At 43.6% G+C, this 15,557-nt stretch overlaps 1 protein-coding gene across 1 annotated transcript; it reads left to right on the plus strand.

Moving 5' to 3' along the window:
• Nucleotides 1–9,876: 9,876 nt before the first annotated feature.
• GIMAP1 (GTPase, IMAP family member 1) lies at nt 9,877–14,474 on the plus strand. Its single transcript, XM_011941468.1, has 3 exons — nt 9,877–10,010; nt 12,357–12,405; nt 13,360–14,474. The coding sequence occupies exons 2-3, from the start codon at nt 12,363–12,365 to the stop codon at nt 14,235–14,237; spliced, it is 921 nt and encodes a 306-aa protein (XP_011796858.1). The 5' UTR covers nt 9,877–10,010; nt 12,357–12,362; the 3' UTR covers nt 14,238–14,474.
• The last annotated feature ends 1,083 nt before the right edge of the window (nt 14,475–15,557 follow it).

Consider the following 15,557-nt stretch of genomic DNA (forward strand, 5'->3'; position numbering starts at 1 on the left):
CAATTTAACTGATTTTTCCCTTTTTGTTTTCCAACTTGCTTTAGCCTTGTTTTTAATAACATACTCTTCAGCTATCATTCTGCTTTTCAGTTATCATCCTCTAACATTTGCACCACTCTCCCATTAATGGCTCTAGGCTTATAGGGGGTCTTTGGGGTTCTGCTTTCCAGTCTTTTTTACAAAATTGTACATGTTTCATCTGAGTGATTTTCCTCATTCACTTGTCTTTTTCATGGCATTCTGATGTTCTTTAAATACACTTCCAGCTGAGTCCTTTCTCTTGGTCCTTTATTAATTGAAACTCGTCTTAGATTACTGAGCAAGTGTAGGTTTACTGTTATGCTTGTGTCTCTCTCATTCTGAACTTTTTTTACACCTTTGACTTCAGTGTCCCATTGGACCTGGTATTTGAAGATAAAATACACAGCATTTAACTTCTAAATCGGTTTACAAATGTCCATAGCCTTTTTTTTTAGATGGAATCTTGATCTGTTACCCAGGCTGGAGTACAATGGCATGATCTCAACTAAGTGCAACCTCCACCTCCCAGGCTCAAGCGATTCTCCCAGCTCAGCTTCCTGAGAGCTGGGACTACAGGTGTGCACCATCACACCCAGCTAATTTTTATATTTTTAGTAGAGATGGGGTTTCACCATGTTGGCCAGGCTGGTCTTGAACTCCTGACCTCAAGCAATCCGACTGTTTCAGCCTCCCAAAGTGCTGGGATTATAGGTATGAGCCACTGCACCTGGCCGCATATCCTTTATATCATGCTGTCAACTCTGGTTTCTCTCCTGGGAAACTGAATCCTGAATTCTATCTACTTGGTTGGTACTTATAACAGGTAAGCCTTGATTGCCACAATCTCTTCCCCTACCCTTCCAAAAAGAAAGCAGGATCTACATGGACACTGAAATAGTGCTTCTATAAGTTGGGGCCCAGTGGAGCTAGTGTCTTTCAGATAATCAGTATTTGATTGAAGTCATTTCCCAATAGCCTTATGTTCTGAAATGCTATTTGGACTATGTATGAAGTCCCTTATTCCTTTGTGGCCTTGGGGATTCTTCTGGTTGAGCTCTGGGCATATCAAGCAAAGACAGGGAAGACACCAGGGCTGAAGGATGACCTCAAAAGGTTTGAACTTCTTATTACTGAAGGTCTATTCAAGAAGGATGTTTTCCTTAATATTCATGAATTCAATGTTTCCCACATCTTCTGATTATGGTTTGGATTTGTGTCCCACCAAATCTCATATCAAATTGTAATAGCCAGTGTTGGAGGGGTAATTAGATTACAGGGGTAGATTTCTCATGAATGGTTTAGCACCCTTTCCCTTGGTACTGTCCTCATGAGAGTGAGGAAATTCTTACGAGATGTGGTTAAAAGTGTGCAGTACTGGGCAAGATGGCCAAATAGGAACAGCTCGGCCTGCAGCTCCCAGCAAGACCAATGCAGAAGGCAGGTGACTTCTGCATTTCCAACTGAGGTACCCAATTCATCTCACTGGGACTAGTTAGATAGTGGGTGCAACCCACAGAGGGAAAGCAGAAGAAGGGTGGAGCGCCACCTCACCCAGGAAGTGCAAAGGGCTGGGGAACAACCTTCTCTAGCCAAGGAAAGCCACGAGGGACTGTGCTATCTGGCCCAGATACTATGCTTTTCCCACGGTTTTTGCAACCTGCAGACCAGGAGATTCCCTTGTGTGTCTACACCACCAGGGCCCCAGGTTTCAAGCACCAAACTTGGCAGCTGTTTGAGCAGACACTCAGCTAGCTGCAGGACTTTTTTTCCATGCCCCAGTGGCAACTGACACCCCAGTGAGACAGAACCGTTTGGGCCCCAGGAAAGGGGGCTGAAGCCAGAGAGCCAAGTAGTCTTGCTCAGTGGGTCCCACTCCCACAGAGCCTAGCAAGCTATGAACCACTGGCTTGAAATTCTCACCGCCAGCACAGCAGTCTGAAGTCAACCTGGTACAATCCAGCTCAGAGGAGGGAGGAGTGTCCAACAGTACTGAGGCTTGAGTAGCCAGTTTTCCCCTGACAATGTTAAGGAAACCAGGAAGTTCAAACTGTGTGAAAATCATCACAGTGCAGCAAAGTGGCTGGGGCCAGACTGCCTCTCCAGACTCCTTCCCACTGGGCAGGGCATCTCTGAAAGAAAGGCAGCAGTCTCAGTCAAGGGCTTATGGATAAAACTCCCATGTCCCTGGGACAGAACATCTGGGGTAAGGGGCAGCTCTGGGTGCAGCTTCAGCAGACTTAAATGTTCCTGCCTGCCAGCTCTGGAGAGAGCAGCAGATTACCCAGCACAGTGCTTAAGCTCTGCTAAGGGAGACTGCCAATTCAAGTAGGTCCCTGACCGCCATGCCTCCTGACTGGCAGACACCTGCCAGCAGAGGTTGACAGACACCTCATACAGGAGAGCTCTGGCTGGCATCAGGCAAGTGCCCCTCTGGGACAAAGCTTCTAGAGGAAGGAGCAGGCAGCAATCTTTGCTGTTCTGCAGCCTCTGCTGGTGATACCCCAGCAAACAGGGTCTGGAGTGGACCTCCAGCAAACTGCAGCAGACCTGCAGAAGACGGAGGTGAATGTTACAAGGAAAGCTAACAAACAGAAAGCAGTAACATCAACATCAACAAACAGGACACCCACACAAAAACCCCATCAAAAGGCCATCAGCATCAAAGATCAAAGGTAGATAAATACATGAAGATGAGGAAAAACTAGCACAAAAATGCTGAAAATTCCAAAAACCAGAATGCCTCTTCTCCAAATGATCACAACTCCTCTCCAGCAAGGGCACAAAACTGGACAGAGAATGAATTTGACAAACTGACAGAAGTAGCCTTCAGAAGGTAGGTAATAACAAACTCCTCCGAGCTAAAGGGGATTGTTCTAACCCAATGCAAGGAAGGTAAGAACCTTGATAAAATGTTACGGGAACTGCTAACTTGAATAACCAGTTTAAAGAAGAACATAAATGACCCAATGGAGCTAAAAAACACAGCACGAGAACTTCCTGAAGCATATACAAGTATCAATAGCCAAACAGATCAAGCAGAAGAAAGGATATCAGAGATTGAAGATCAATTTAATGAAATAAAGTGTGAATACAAGATTAGAGAAAAAAGAATGAAAAGAAATGAACAAAGCCTCCAAGAAATGTGGGACTATATGAAAAGACCAAACCTACAATTGACTGGTGTTCTTGAAAGTAACAGGGAGAATGGAACCAAGTTGGAAAACACACTTCAGGATATTATCCAGGAGAACTTCCCCAATCTAGCAAGACAGGGCAACATGAGCAAATTCAAATTCAGGAAATACAGAAAACACCCATAAGGTACTCCACAAGAAGAGCATCCCCAAGATACATAATTGTCAGATTCTCCAAGCTTGAAATGAAAGAAAAAATGTTAAGAGCAGCCAGAGAGAAAGGTCAGGTTACCTACAAAGGGAAGCCCATCAGACTAACAGTGGATCTCTCTGCAGAAACCTTACAAGCCAGAGGAGAGCAGGGGCCAATATTCAACATTCTTAAAGAAAAGAATTTTCAACCCAGAATTTCATATCCAGACAAACTAAGCTTCATAAGCAAAGGAGAAATAAAATCTTTTACAGACAAACAAATGCTGAGGAATTTTGTCACCACCAAGACTGCCTTACAAGACCTCCTGAAGGATGTACTAAATATGGAAAGGAAAAACCAGTACCAGCCACTGCAAAAACACACCAAAATATAAAGACCAAAGATACTATTAAGAAACTGTATCAATTATTGTGCAAAATAAACAGCTAGCATCATGATAACAGGATGAAATTCACACATAATAATATTAACTTTAAATGTAATTGGGATAAATGCCCCCAATTAAAACACACAGACTGCCAAATTGAATAAAGAGTCAAGACTCATTTGTGCACTGTATTCAGAGACCCATCTCACATGGAAAGACACACATAGGCTCAAAACAAAAGGATGGAAAAATATTTACCAAATGAAAAGCAAAAAAAGCAGAGGTTGCAATCCTGGTCTCTGATACAACAGACTTTTAAAAAACAAAAATCAGAAAAGACAAAGGAGGTTATTACATAATGGTAAAGGGGTCAATGCAACAAAAAGAGCTAACTATCCTAAATATATATGCACCCAATACAGGAGCACCCAGATTCATAAAGCAAGTTCTTAGAGACATACAAAAACACTTAGACTCTGACACAATAATAATGGGAGACTTTAACACCCCACTGTCAATATTACACAGATCAATCAGACAGAACATTAACAAGGATATTCAGAACTTGAACTGAGCTCTGGACCAAGCAGACCTAATAGATCTCTACAGAACTCTTCACCTCAAATCAACATAATATACATTCTTCTCAGCATCATAGCACTTATTCTAAAATTGACCACATAATTGGATGTAAAACACTCCTCAGCAAATGCAAAAGAACAGAAATCATAACAAGTAGTCTCTCAGACCACAGTGCAATCAAATTAGACCTCAGGATTAAGAAACTCACTCAAAACTGCACAAATACATAGAAACTGAACAACCTGCTCCTGAATGACTACTGGATAAATAATGAAATTAAGGCAGAAATAATGAATTTCTTTGAAACCAATGAGAACAATGACACAACGAACCAGAATCTCTGGGACACAGCTAAACCAGTGTTAAGGGGGAAATTTATAGTACTAAATGCCCACATCAGAAAGTGGGAAAGATCTAGAATTCACACCCTAACATCACAGTGAACAGAACTAGAGAAGCAAGAGCAAACAAATGTAAAAGCTAGCAGAAGACAAAAATAACTAAGATCAGAGCAGAATTTAAGGAGACAGAGACACACAAAAGACACATTAAAAAAATGACAAAGGGGATATCACCACAGATCCCACAGAAATACAAACTAACATCAGAGAACACTATAAATATCTCTACATACATAAACTAGAAAATCTAGAAGAAATGGATAAATTCCTGGATACATACACCCTCCCAAGACTAAACCAGGAAGAAGTCAAATCCCTGAATAGACCAATAACAAGTTCTGAAATTGAGGCAGTAATTAATAGCCTACCAAAAAAAAAAAAAAGAAAGAAAGAAAAGCCCAGGACTAGATAGATTCACAGCTGAATTCTACCAGAGGTTCAAAGAGGAGCTGGTACCATTACTTCTCAAACTATTCCAAACAATAGGAAAAGAGGGACTCCTCCCTAACTCATTTTATGAGGCCAGCATCATCCTGATAGTAAAACCTGGCAGAGACACACACACAAAAAGAAAATTTCAGGCAAATATCCCTGATGAACATCGATGCAAAAATCCTCAATAAAATACTGGCAAACTGAATCCAGTAGCAAATCAAAAAGCTCATCCACCACAATCAAGTTGGCTTCATCCCTGGGATGCAAGTCTGGTTCAACATATGCAAATCAATAGATGTAATCAATCACATAAACAGAACCAATGGAAAAAAAAAACACATAACTATCTCAATAGACGCAGAAAAGGCCTTCAATATAATCCAACATGCCTTCATGCTGAAAACACTCAATAAACTAGGTATTGATGGAATGTATCTCAAAATAATAAGAGTTATTTATGACAAACCCATAGCCAATATCACACTGACTGTGCAAAAGCTGGACGCACTCCCTTTGAAAACTGGCATAAGACAGGGATGCCCTCTCTCTCCACTCCTATTCAACATAGTACTGGAAGTTCTGGCTAGGGCAATCAGGCAAGAGAAAGAAATAAAGAGTATTCAAATAGGAAGCGAGGAAGTCAGACTGTCTCTGTTTGCAGATGACATGATTGTATATTTAGAAAACCCCATTATCTCAGCCCCAAAACTCCTTAAGCTCATAAGTAACTTGAGCAAAGTCTCAGGATACAAAATCAATGTGCAGAAATCACAAGCATTCCTATATACCAATAATAGAGAGCCAAATCATGAGTGAACGCCCATTCACAATTGCTACAAAGAATATTAAATACCTAGGAACACAACTTACAAAGGATGTGAGCAACCTCTTCAAGGAGAAAGACAAACCACTGGTCAAGGAAATAAGAGAGGATATAAACAAATGGAAAAACATTCCATGCTTATGGATAGGAAGAATCAATATCGTGAAAATGGCCATACTGCACAAAGTAATTCAGAGATTCTCATCTCCCATCAAGCTACCATTGACTTTCTTCACAGAACAAGAAAAAACTACTTTAAATTTCATATAGAACCAAAAAAGAGTCTGTATAGCCAAGACAATCCTAAGCAAAAAGATCAAGATCAAAGCTGGTGGCATCATGCCAACTGACTTCAAAGTATACTACAAGGCTATAGTAACCAAAACAGCAAGGTACTGGTACCAAAACAGATATATAAACCAATGGAACAAAACAGAGGCCTCAGAAATAGCACCATACATATACAACTATCTGATCTTCAACAAACCTGACCAAAACAAGCAAGGGGTAAAGGATTCCCTATTTAACAAGTGATGCTGGGAAAACTGGCTAGCCATATGCAGAAAACTGAAACTGGACCCCTTCCTTATACCTTATAAAAAAAAAACTCAAGATGGATTAAAGACTTAAATGTCAAACCTAAAACCATAAAAATCCTAGAAGAAAACCTAGGCAATACCATTCAGGACATAGGCCTGGGTAAAGACTTCATGACTGAAACACCAAAAGCAATTGCAACAAAAGCCAAAATTGACAAATGGGATCTAATTAAACTAAAGAACTTCTGCACAGCAAAAGAAACTATTATCAGAGTGAACAGACAACCTACAGAATGGGAGAAAATTTTTGCAATCTATCCATCTGACAAAGTCTAATATCCAGAATCTATAAGGAACTTAAACAAATTTACAAGAAAAAAAAACTATCAAAAATTTTGTGAAGGACATGAACAGACACTTTTCAAAAAAAGATATTTATGTGACAAGCATATGAAAACAAAAACTCATCATCACTGGTCATTAAAGAAATGCAAATCAAAACCACAATGAGATACCATCTCACACCAGTTAGAATGCCGATCATTAAAAAGTCAGGAAACGACAGATGCTGGAGAGGATGTGGAGAAATAGGAATGCTTTTACACTGTTGGTGAGAGTGTAAAGTAGTTCAACCGTTGTGGAAGACAGTGTGGTGATGTCTCAAGGATCTAGAACCAGAAATACCATTTGACCCAGCAATCCCATTACTGGATATATACCCATAGGATTACAAATTATTGTGCTATAAAGACACATGCACATATATGTTTATTGTGGCACTGTTCACAATAGCAAAGACTTGGAACTAACCCAAATACCCATCAGTGATAGACTGGATAAAGAAAGTGTGGCCCATATACACCATGGAATACTATGCAGTCATAAAAAGGATGAGTTCATGTCTTGTGTAGGGACATGGATGAAGCTGGAAACCATCATTCTCAGCAAACTAACACAGGAACAGAAAACCAAACACTGCATGTTCTCACTCATAAGTGGGAGTTGAACAATGAGAACACATGGACACAGGGAGGGGAACTTCACACATGGGGGCCTGTCAAGGGGTGGGGAGGCAAGTGGAGGGAGAGCATTAGGACAAATACCTAATATATGTGGGACTTAAAACCTGGATGACAGGTTGATGGGTGCAGCAGACCACCATGGCACATGTGTGCCTATGTAACAAACCTGCATGTTCTGTACATGTATCCCAGAACTTAAAGTATATTAAATAAAATTTTTAAGTATGCAGCTCCTTCCAGCTCTCTCTTGCTCCTACTCCAGCCATATGATATGTATGCCTCCCTTCTGCCTTCTGCCATGATTGTAAGCTTCCTGAGGTCTCCCCAGAAGCCAAGCAGATGCCAGCAACATGCTTCCTGTACAGCCTGTGGAACCGTGAGCCAATTAAACCTCTTTTCTTTATAAATTACCCAATCTCTGGTATTTCTTTAAAGCAGCGTGAGGATGGACTAATACATCTTCTTTACTGCATTTATAAGGATAGGGAAGAAAACAATGAACATGCAAAGACTGGAAAGAGACGAAGGAGTGTTAATACAGGGTAGAACAGGAAGCAGGAGCTCTAGATATAATTCTGAGACTCAAGTGTAGTCAGGGTCTTGAGCTTCACCTGGGTTTCCACAACTGATAGTAAATATCAATGGATAATAGGCAACAAAGCCCAGAGAAAGTGAGACATAATCAAGAGCTAACAGAAATGTAGAGGAAAATAAAGACAGAAACGGTTACTTTTCAATAGGAAGAAGGTCTCAGAAAGCACTAATAGGAAAGTGGAAATGTGAGGCAGGAAGGGATAGTAGCCAACGCAGGTTGCATTAATGAGCATATTACCACTGTATACGGTGATAAGGATGTTCCCACTGTAAACAACTGGGTCTTAGTCCTGCTGCGGACTCAGCAATTTGTATGCAGTACATCATAGAATTGTCTCACTTGGTGGACAGCTTGATAAGTAAGGAAGCTGTGGTGTTTATCCGTAAGTCCTAACTGACATTGATTGAAATATGCTCCTAGGATATCAGCTCTGACAACTTCAGGCCGCTGCATGCACTACCTATACATACTTTTGTAGTCAGATAAACCCTCTGACAGGGAGTTATGAGTGGTAGAAGTAAGACATCATACACATGCATGGAAACAATAAATGGCAAGGAGCTGTCGAAGAAGTTCTGAAAGCATCTTTATGAAAGGTACACGTCATGTATCAAAAACTTATTCAAAGCTGATCTACATGGCTTGGGCTAGGATGAGGCTAGTGAGAAGCCCTAGGCACCTCACTCTTAAGAAAACATTCACTCCCAGGGTCACCCACCTACAGGATCTGCACTTGGGTGACCAGAGAGTGAGTGCCTCCTTAAGCCGTGTGCCCTAGATGCCCCACCTGCCTCACAATAGCCCCAGCCCTGCTGGTCTAGTAGGAGAATGACAGGCTCCCTGTTTCAGCAATGATGAATGGAAACAGTGGACATGTCAGACATCCAGGAGACGCTGTGCACCCAAAAAGATGGGAAACAGTAAAAGTTGGGTCTCTTCCCTACCAGAAAAAAAGTGGACTGGCATGAAAAAGGTTAAAAAGCAGATCCTATCCAGTAGGGTAAGACTTGGGTTATTGTCTTCCCCATATAGTGACCTCCAGAAAGCCAACTCCAGAAAGTTTGAGTTAGGTGAGGTCCTATAGCTGGCTAATGACCTAATCAGATATGCAACCCGTTCTTCTGTAACCTTCTCTCCACCCAATGATTCGCTTTTTTGCTGACCTCATGATGCTCTTGAGAGAATATAGAATAACTAGAACTGGTGATACCAACATAGATGACTAGACTAAGCCTCCTAATAAGGCTAATTTGAAGATAGTGCAAAGGTGTTCATCCTCAACATACCAGTTCACCCTCAAGTCCTTCAGTAGCTGGGAAAGCCCTCCTCTCTCAGAGAATGATAAGACTTTGCCTCCAGATTTTTCTGGCAGACTGGATCTGGGGCTGGCACTGACCACATGGATGTCTAATTAATGGACAGATGATGAGAACAGCTATCATGTTATTTGTTCTGGGGCAGGAGACTCTCTGGGCCTATTTTATATGGGGAAACGTCCCTAAAGGGCAAAAGGCAACTGAAGGTTAGCTTAGTAATCAATTTTAGAAGTACAGTCAGGCCTCAGGGACTAAACATCCCTCCCTTCTCAGGGCATGGCAAGATATTTGATATCATGAGGTCCTGCTGGAGACATATAACCTCAGTCACAGCAGAAAGTAAAGTCGGTAGGAGAAGTATTGCCAACCCACAGCTCAATGGGAAATGTTTCTGTCTCTTTAAATCGTAACCATGGGGCCCACCCTGAGCTTCCTGATTTCTGAAGTCTGAGTGATTTCCTCTGTGTGCCGAGAGGAAAGAGCCTTCTGCACTCACAGCCGAAGGGAAAGCAGCAGGTTGGGGCTTCTTGTGGCCAACTTCAGAGCCTGTCACCAGGAAAGGTGAGCCTGAGCCTGGGAGTGGCAGGGGCTGGGGGTGCTCTGAGAACCAGAAAGAACGTGATTCCTAGAGTATTTACTGCCTGAGCACTTGCATGCTACAAGGCATCATGCAGGCGAGCAATTTCTGGAACAATCAAAGACATGCTTCCAGGTTTTTAAGTAGGCAAAGTTCAGAGGAAATTTTAGGATCATCTTCTCCAGCTCTGGAGCACACACATTCTTGGTGGGGAGTGAAACCTGTCTCCTCCCACTTCCCTTAATAAAGTAAGAGAAGAGTGTGCTGGAACCACCTCCAGGAATAAAACACAGTTTGAAAGGCATTAAACATTCCTCAAGCTCCCTATTGAGCAAAGGCAAAAGATACTTCCATGGCCCCGTAAGCCATCTAACCTCGGAGTGAGTCACAACATGACAAGACTGGGTACATTTGAACTCTCCTCCTCACTGTTCACAGAAGGGGCCCCTGAGGAGATATCTGAGATTAATATCTTGGTCTTCATCCCCTTTCCCTGCATGGTCCCTTTAACATCTGCTCCCTTAATTCAAGCTTCTCCTGTTCCAGTCACCGGGACACCTTAAATTCCCACCTGTACAATAAAGGGGGTTGCAAAAATGACTGATGTCCAAGTTCTGAGCTGTGGACATCAGAAACATTTAATTCATGAATCAGAATCTCTGAGGATGGATCCAAGAGATGTACATTTTTACAGAACATTCACGTAATTCTGAGAAACACCACATTTGAGTGGCAAAGAACTCAATAAACTTTGAGGTCTCTTAAAGTATTAGGAATACAGGATTCTACACATGTACATTCCTCAATGATTAAGGGCCATTTGTCACCTCAGAGTTCAGCTGGGTCTTACTTTCCTCAAAAAAAGAAAAACTATTTAAAATCATTTCAACCCCTGTTTCAACCTATGGAAAATTCCAATGGACTATCCAGAGTTCTGTGGACTCCCTGCAGCACACATTCTCATTTTCTTAGTTGACAAGGACATTTTGCTTCATCTAAATCATTTTCGCCGAATCTTGCAGCTGTTTCTTCATTTCTGCTCTGATGTCATTGATGATTGTCTGTTCATTTCTACACGCAAAATAATTAATCACATAAGGCCCATGGAGTGAATCTTATTGAAGGTTTTGGGGAGGGCCAGGAGAGTTCCTGCAGAAACAGAAACAGCTCTAGATTTAATAGAGGATGAGGCAAACCTGTTCTCCAAGTCCTTCGATCAAAGACAAGTTACTTAGCCAGCCTCTCTCTCTACCCTTCCTTCATGTGTGGTGCCAATGGGAGAGAACACAGGTACCTGAGCAACCAGGGTGCAAGACACAAAGAGTTTGACATGGATGGTGAGACACAGACAGATGGTCGGGGAGGATCAATAGTCCTAGGAGGGGAAGCAGAGTGGGTTGGCAAGGCCCTGAAATCTGCTGATCGTGAAGTAGCTGACCGAGTGGGGGATTGTCTGGGAATGAGGCCGGAGACATAGATGCAGGGAGAAGTGCATTTGTGTTCAGGAGCTTGTGTGATTAGGCAAACTGGATCACAGAGTGTTTAGCTGTATTACATAATGTTAGATTTCAGCATAATCAGATTTGGAGGGGAAGACAAATTCAGGAGTTGAAGGGGAGTGTTCAAGTCTCTCCGGCACAGACATCATATTTAGACATCTCTAGACAAACAAAACTATTTGATTTTAAGAAAACAGAGTCAGGGGCCCTCCAGATCTGCTTGGGAGATCTGTTCAATTTCCAAAAGAAAAATCCCAATTGTCTTCTTTTTTCCCAGGCCAGCCACTTGAAGGTGGGTGCCTAAGTCACTGGGCAAATTTTCTGGTTCTGAGGGTTTACCTAATCTTCCCCCAGCTGCTGAATCCCCTGATGTCTCTAGCTTATGTCAGTGATATAGAATCACCCGGGGAAAAAGTAATACCTAAAGCCCACTGGCATTGAGTAAATATTATAACTTACCCTCTGCTTTTTGCTTTTGGAGTTCCTGAAAAGACAAATCCAGCCTCACCCAATGTTCTCACAGCATCATACCAAACCAAGGGCAGGGTGTTGGCCCTTCCAAGGCCATTGTCTCAAGTTCCGATATAATCCGTACTTAAAGAAGGATTAGCACAATGTATTATATTTGATGAAATTTACCTGTCTTCTCTCTAGCCACCTGCCTTTCTGCCAAGACATACACCTAGATTTTTAGATCCTTGCAGGCAAAAACCATGTCTTTCCACTGTGCTGTCACCAGCTCTTCAGACTTTGCCTGACACACTGTAGATGGTTATGCCCATTTGAGGAATAAATAAATGAATTAACAAATTGTGTTTGTTACTCTTCCAGGTAAGCATGGGAGGAAGGAAGATGGCGAGAGATGAAGAAAATATCTATGGTAAGACCATATGTCTACACCTCATACTTGCCCCGCTAGGCTTCAGCTTAGGATAATAAGGAGAATGGGGCTTCCTCAAGACTGAACAGAGGTAAGTTCCAGAGATGTCTCAACCCTGGGATGACAGCACCAGCCCTGAGATTTGCATTTTAGCTGGATCTCTGCTGTGAGAAGTTAAGTTCTTTGACTAGCCGGCTCCCTTGGTTCCACGGTATAAAATAAGGATAATAAGCCTACTCTGATCACCACAGAAGAAGTGCAGAGGGGATCAAATCATGCACTACAGTGAACATAAGACTTGCGAGGTAGCATGTTGACAGAACAAGGATAGAGGGTTAAAACAGATATTCTTTTTAGGCAGCCAGTTTAAGAGAGAAAGAAGAGAGGAAGGAGAGAAAGAGGAAGAGAAGGAGGGAAGAAGGAAAGAGGGCTTAACTCACCCCCTCAACAGGCCTCTGAGAAACAGGCCTCTATTACCACTCCCACTTTTGCCGAAGAGGTTTAATACTTAGATTATGCAACTTCCCCAAGGTTACACAACTAGCACATGGTGGGGCTGTGATTCAAACCAGGGTATCTGGAACTCCACACAGTTCTTCCCTACCAGGCAGTACTGCCCCCATGGCCTTTCTCTGGGGATGGTCTCTGGGAGAATATTTCAGAGTGCATCGAAATTTTCAAATATTAAATAAATATGTCTGCATGTGTGTGGCTGACCAGAAATGTCAGAACTATTGGGCTGGATTGATAAAGGAACATTTCTATGATAATCAGCTGTAGTTGGAGCATCTACAGGTGCAGGCAAACAACCCAAATACAAAAGGAAAAGGTGGAAATGAACGCCTACGGGCTCAGATTTCTATTCTTAACCACTTATGCTAAAGGCAAGAAGATTCCAGTTCCCAAGGGAAAGTTGGTTAAACTTAAGTAAGATTATAACACTTGGTCTCACAGGTTTAGAAGAGAACACTTGGTCCCGGCAGGAGCCCACGCTGAGGCTCATCCTTGTTGGGAGAACAGGGGCCGGAAAAAGCGCCACTGGGAACAGCATCCTGGGCCAGAAACGGTTCCTCTCCAGGCTAGGGGCCACGTCTGTGACCAGGGCCTGCACCACGGCCAGCCGCTGGTGGAACAAGTGCCACGTGGAAGTCGTGGACACTCCGGACATTTTCAGCTCCGAAGTGTCTAAGACAGACACCGGCTGTGACGAGAGAGGTCGCTGCTACCTGCTCTCGGCCCCGGGGCCCCACGCGCTGCTGCTGGTGACCCAGCTGGGCCGCTTCACCGCCCAGGACCAGCAAGCGGTGAGGAAGGTGAGGGAGATGTTCGGGGAGGACGTCCTGAAATGGACGGTCATCGTCTTCACCAGGAAGGAGGACCTGGCGGGGGGCTCCCTGCAAGATTACGTGCGCAGCACAGAGAACCGGGCCTTGCGCGAGCTGGTGGCCGAGTGCGGGGGCCGGGTCTGTGCCTTTGACAACCGGGCCACCGGCCGGGAGCAGGAAGCCCAGGCGGAGCAGCTGCTGGGGCTGGTGGAGGGCCTGGTGCGGGAGCACAAGGGCGCCCACTACTCCAACGAGGTGTACGAGATGGCGCATCTCCTGCGCTGGGCAGGCCCGGAGGAGCGGCTCAGGAGGGTGTCGGAGGGCGTGGCCGCCCTCATGCGGAGGAGGCCTTGGGGCGCCTGGCTGCGGGCCGGGCTGTGGGCGTGGCCGAAGCCGCCCTGGAGCTGGAGGCTGGGCCTGGCCCTGCTGCTGGGCGGCGCGCTCCTCTTCTGCGTGCTGCTCCATAGGCGCTGGTCGGCGGTCTTTGCGGAGGTCGGACCTGACTGACACTGCAGGTCCTAAAACTGAAGGCAACTTGGTCAAGAGAGGCTGAATTCTTGGAGCTGAAGGGACAACTTTATTCCAACGGAAGGAATCCTGTAGTTTCAGGCACAGTTTTAATGACACAGAAAACTTTGAATGCTGCATCATCTTTGCAACTTTGCCAAGAGTCAGAGTCCACTTTTTAAGTTTTTAACTCATTTTAAATGATGTGTATGCAGTTTTAAATTTCTCTAACAATAACTTCCTTTGGTAGTTTTGGTAGTCTAATGTCAAGTAGCTTCTGGTGGGGACAAATGCGTGGCACGGGGGAAAGAAGTGCCTTTATTTTTGAACTTTTTAAAAAATTTAGACTGCCCCGCCTTGATAATTTTCTAGTTCATATACATGAGTAGATATGTTCTTTTGTGATTCTTGTAGACTGTTAGCATCAATAAAAGAAATGTGGGCATTACACATGTTAATGTTACTTCTGAGACATCAGTTTATTAGTACAATGATTTACTGCCAAAAAGATGAATGTAACTGTACTGTTACAAAGCAGAAAATAACAAGTTTCCACTTTTCTAGAACATATTATGGTTCGTGGCATTCCAAAATGAAGTAGGGGCCGGGTGAGGTGGCTCACGCCTGTAATCCCAACACTTTGGGAGGCCTAGGCGGGTGGATCACCTGAGGTCAGGAGTTCGAGACCAGCGTGACCAACATAGCGAAACCTCATCTCTACTAAAAATACAAAAATTAGCCAGACGTGGTAGCACTCGCCTGTAATCCCAGCCACTCAGGAGGCTGAGGCGGGAGAATCGCTTGATGCAGTGAGCCGAGATCGTGCCACTGCACTCCAGCTTGGATGACAGAGCAAGAATCTGTTGAAAGAAGGGAAGGGGAGGGGAGGGAAAAGAAAGAAAGAACAAAAGTAGGATACTGGGAAAATAACGTGTAATATCTCCTATATGGTTATTCATATTTTTGTCACACACACACACAGAGTCTGTATCTCCAGCTCCACTCTGGTTATGGAGAAGAGGCAGAGCGCCAGGTGCATAGGCTGAGACTGCAGACACCTGACCATCCTATTACTGTGAGGCAAAAGCATCCGGTATTTTTCGGGTTGGGCCTGTCCAGGAAGGTTCTTGAATGCCCGGTGATTAGAAAATGTGACGCTGACTGGTTGTGCGAATCAAACAATAGGATTTCCTTCTTTCTACTTCTGAGCATAATGAGAACCCTTACGGGAACTCATTGTCTTTAAATCAGCCAACCTCTAGTGAGGTCATGGAGACACAGGAAGCAGATATTCACATTAGCCCCAATCAAGGGGAAGAG

Source organism: Colobus angolensis, unplaced genomic scaffold (genome assembly GCF_000951035.1).
Source record: "Colobus angolensis palliatus isolate OR3802 unplaced genomic scaffold, Cang.pa_1.0 Scaffold2, whole genome shotgun sequence".
Lineage (NCBI taxonomy): Eukaryota > Metazoa > Chordata > Mammalia > Primates > Cercopithecidae > Colobus > Colobus angolensis.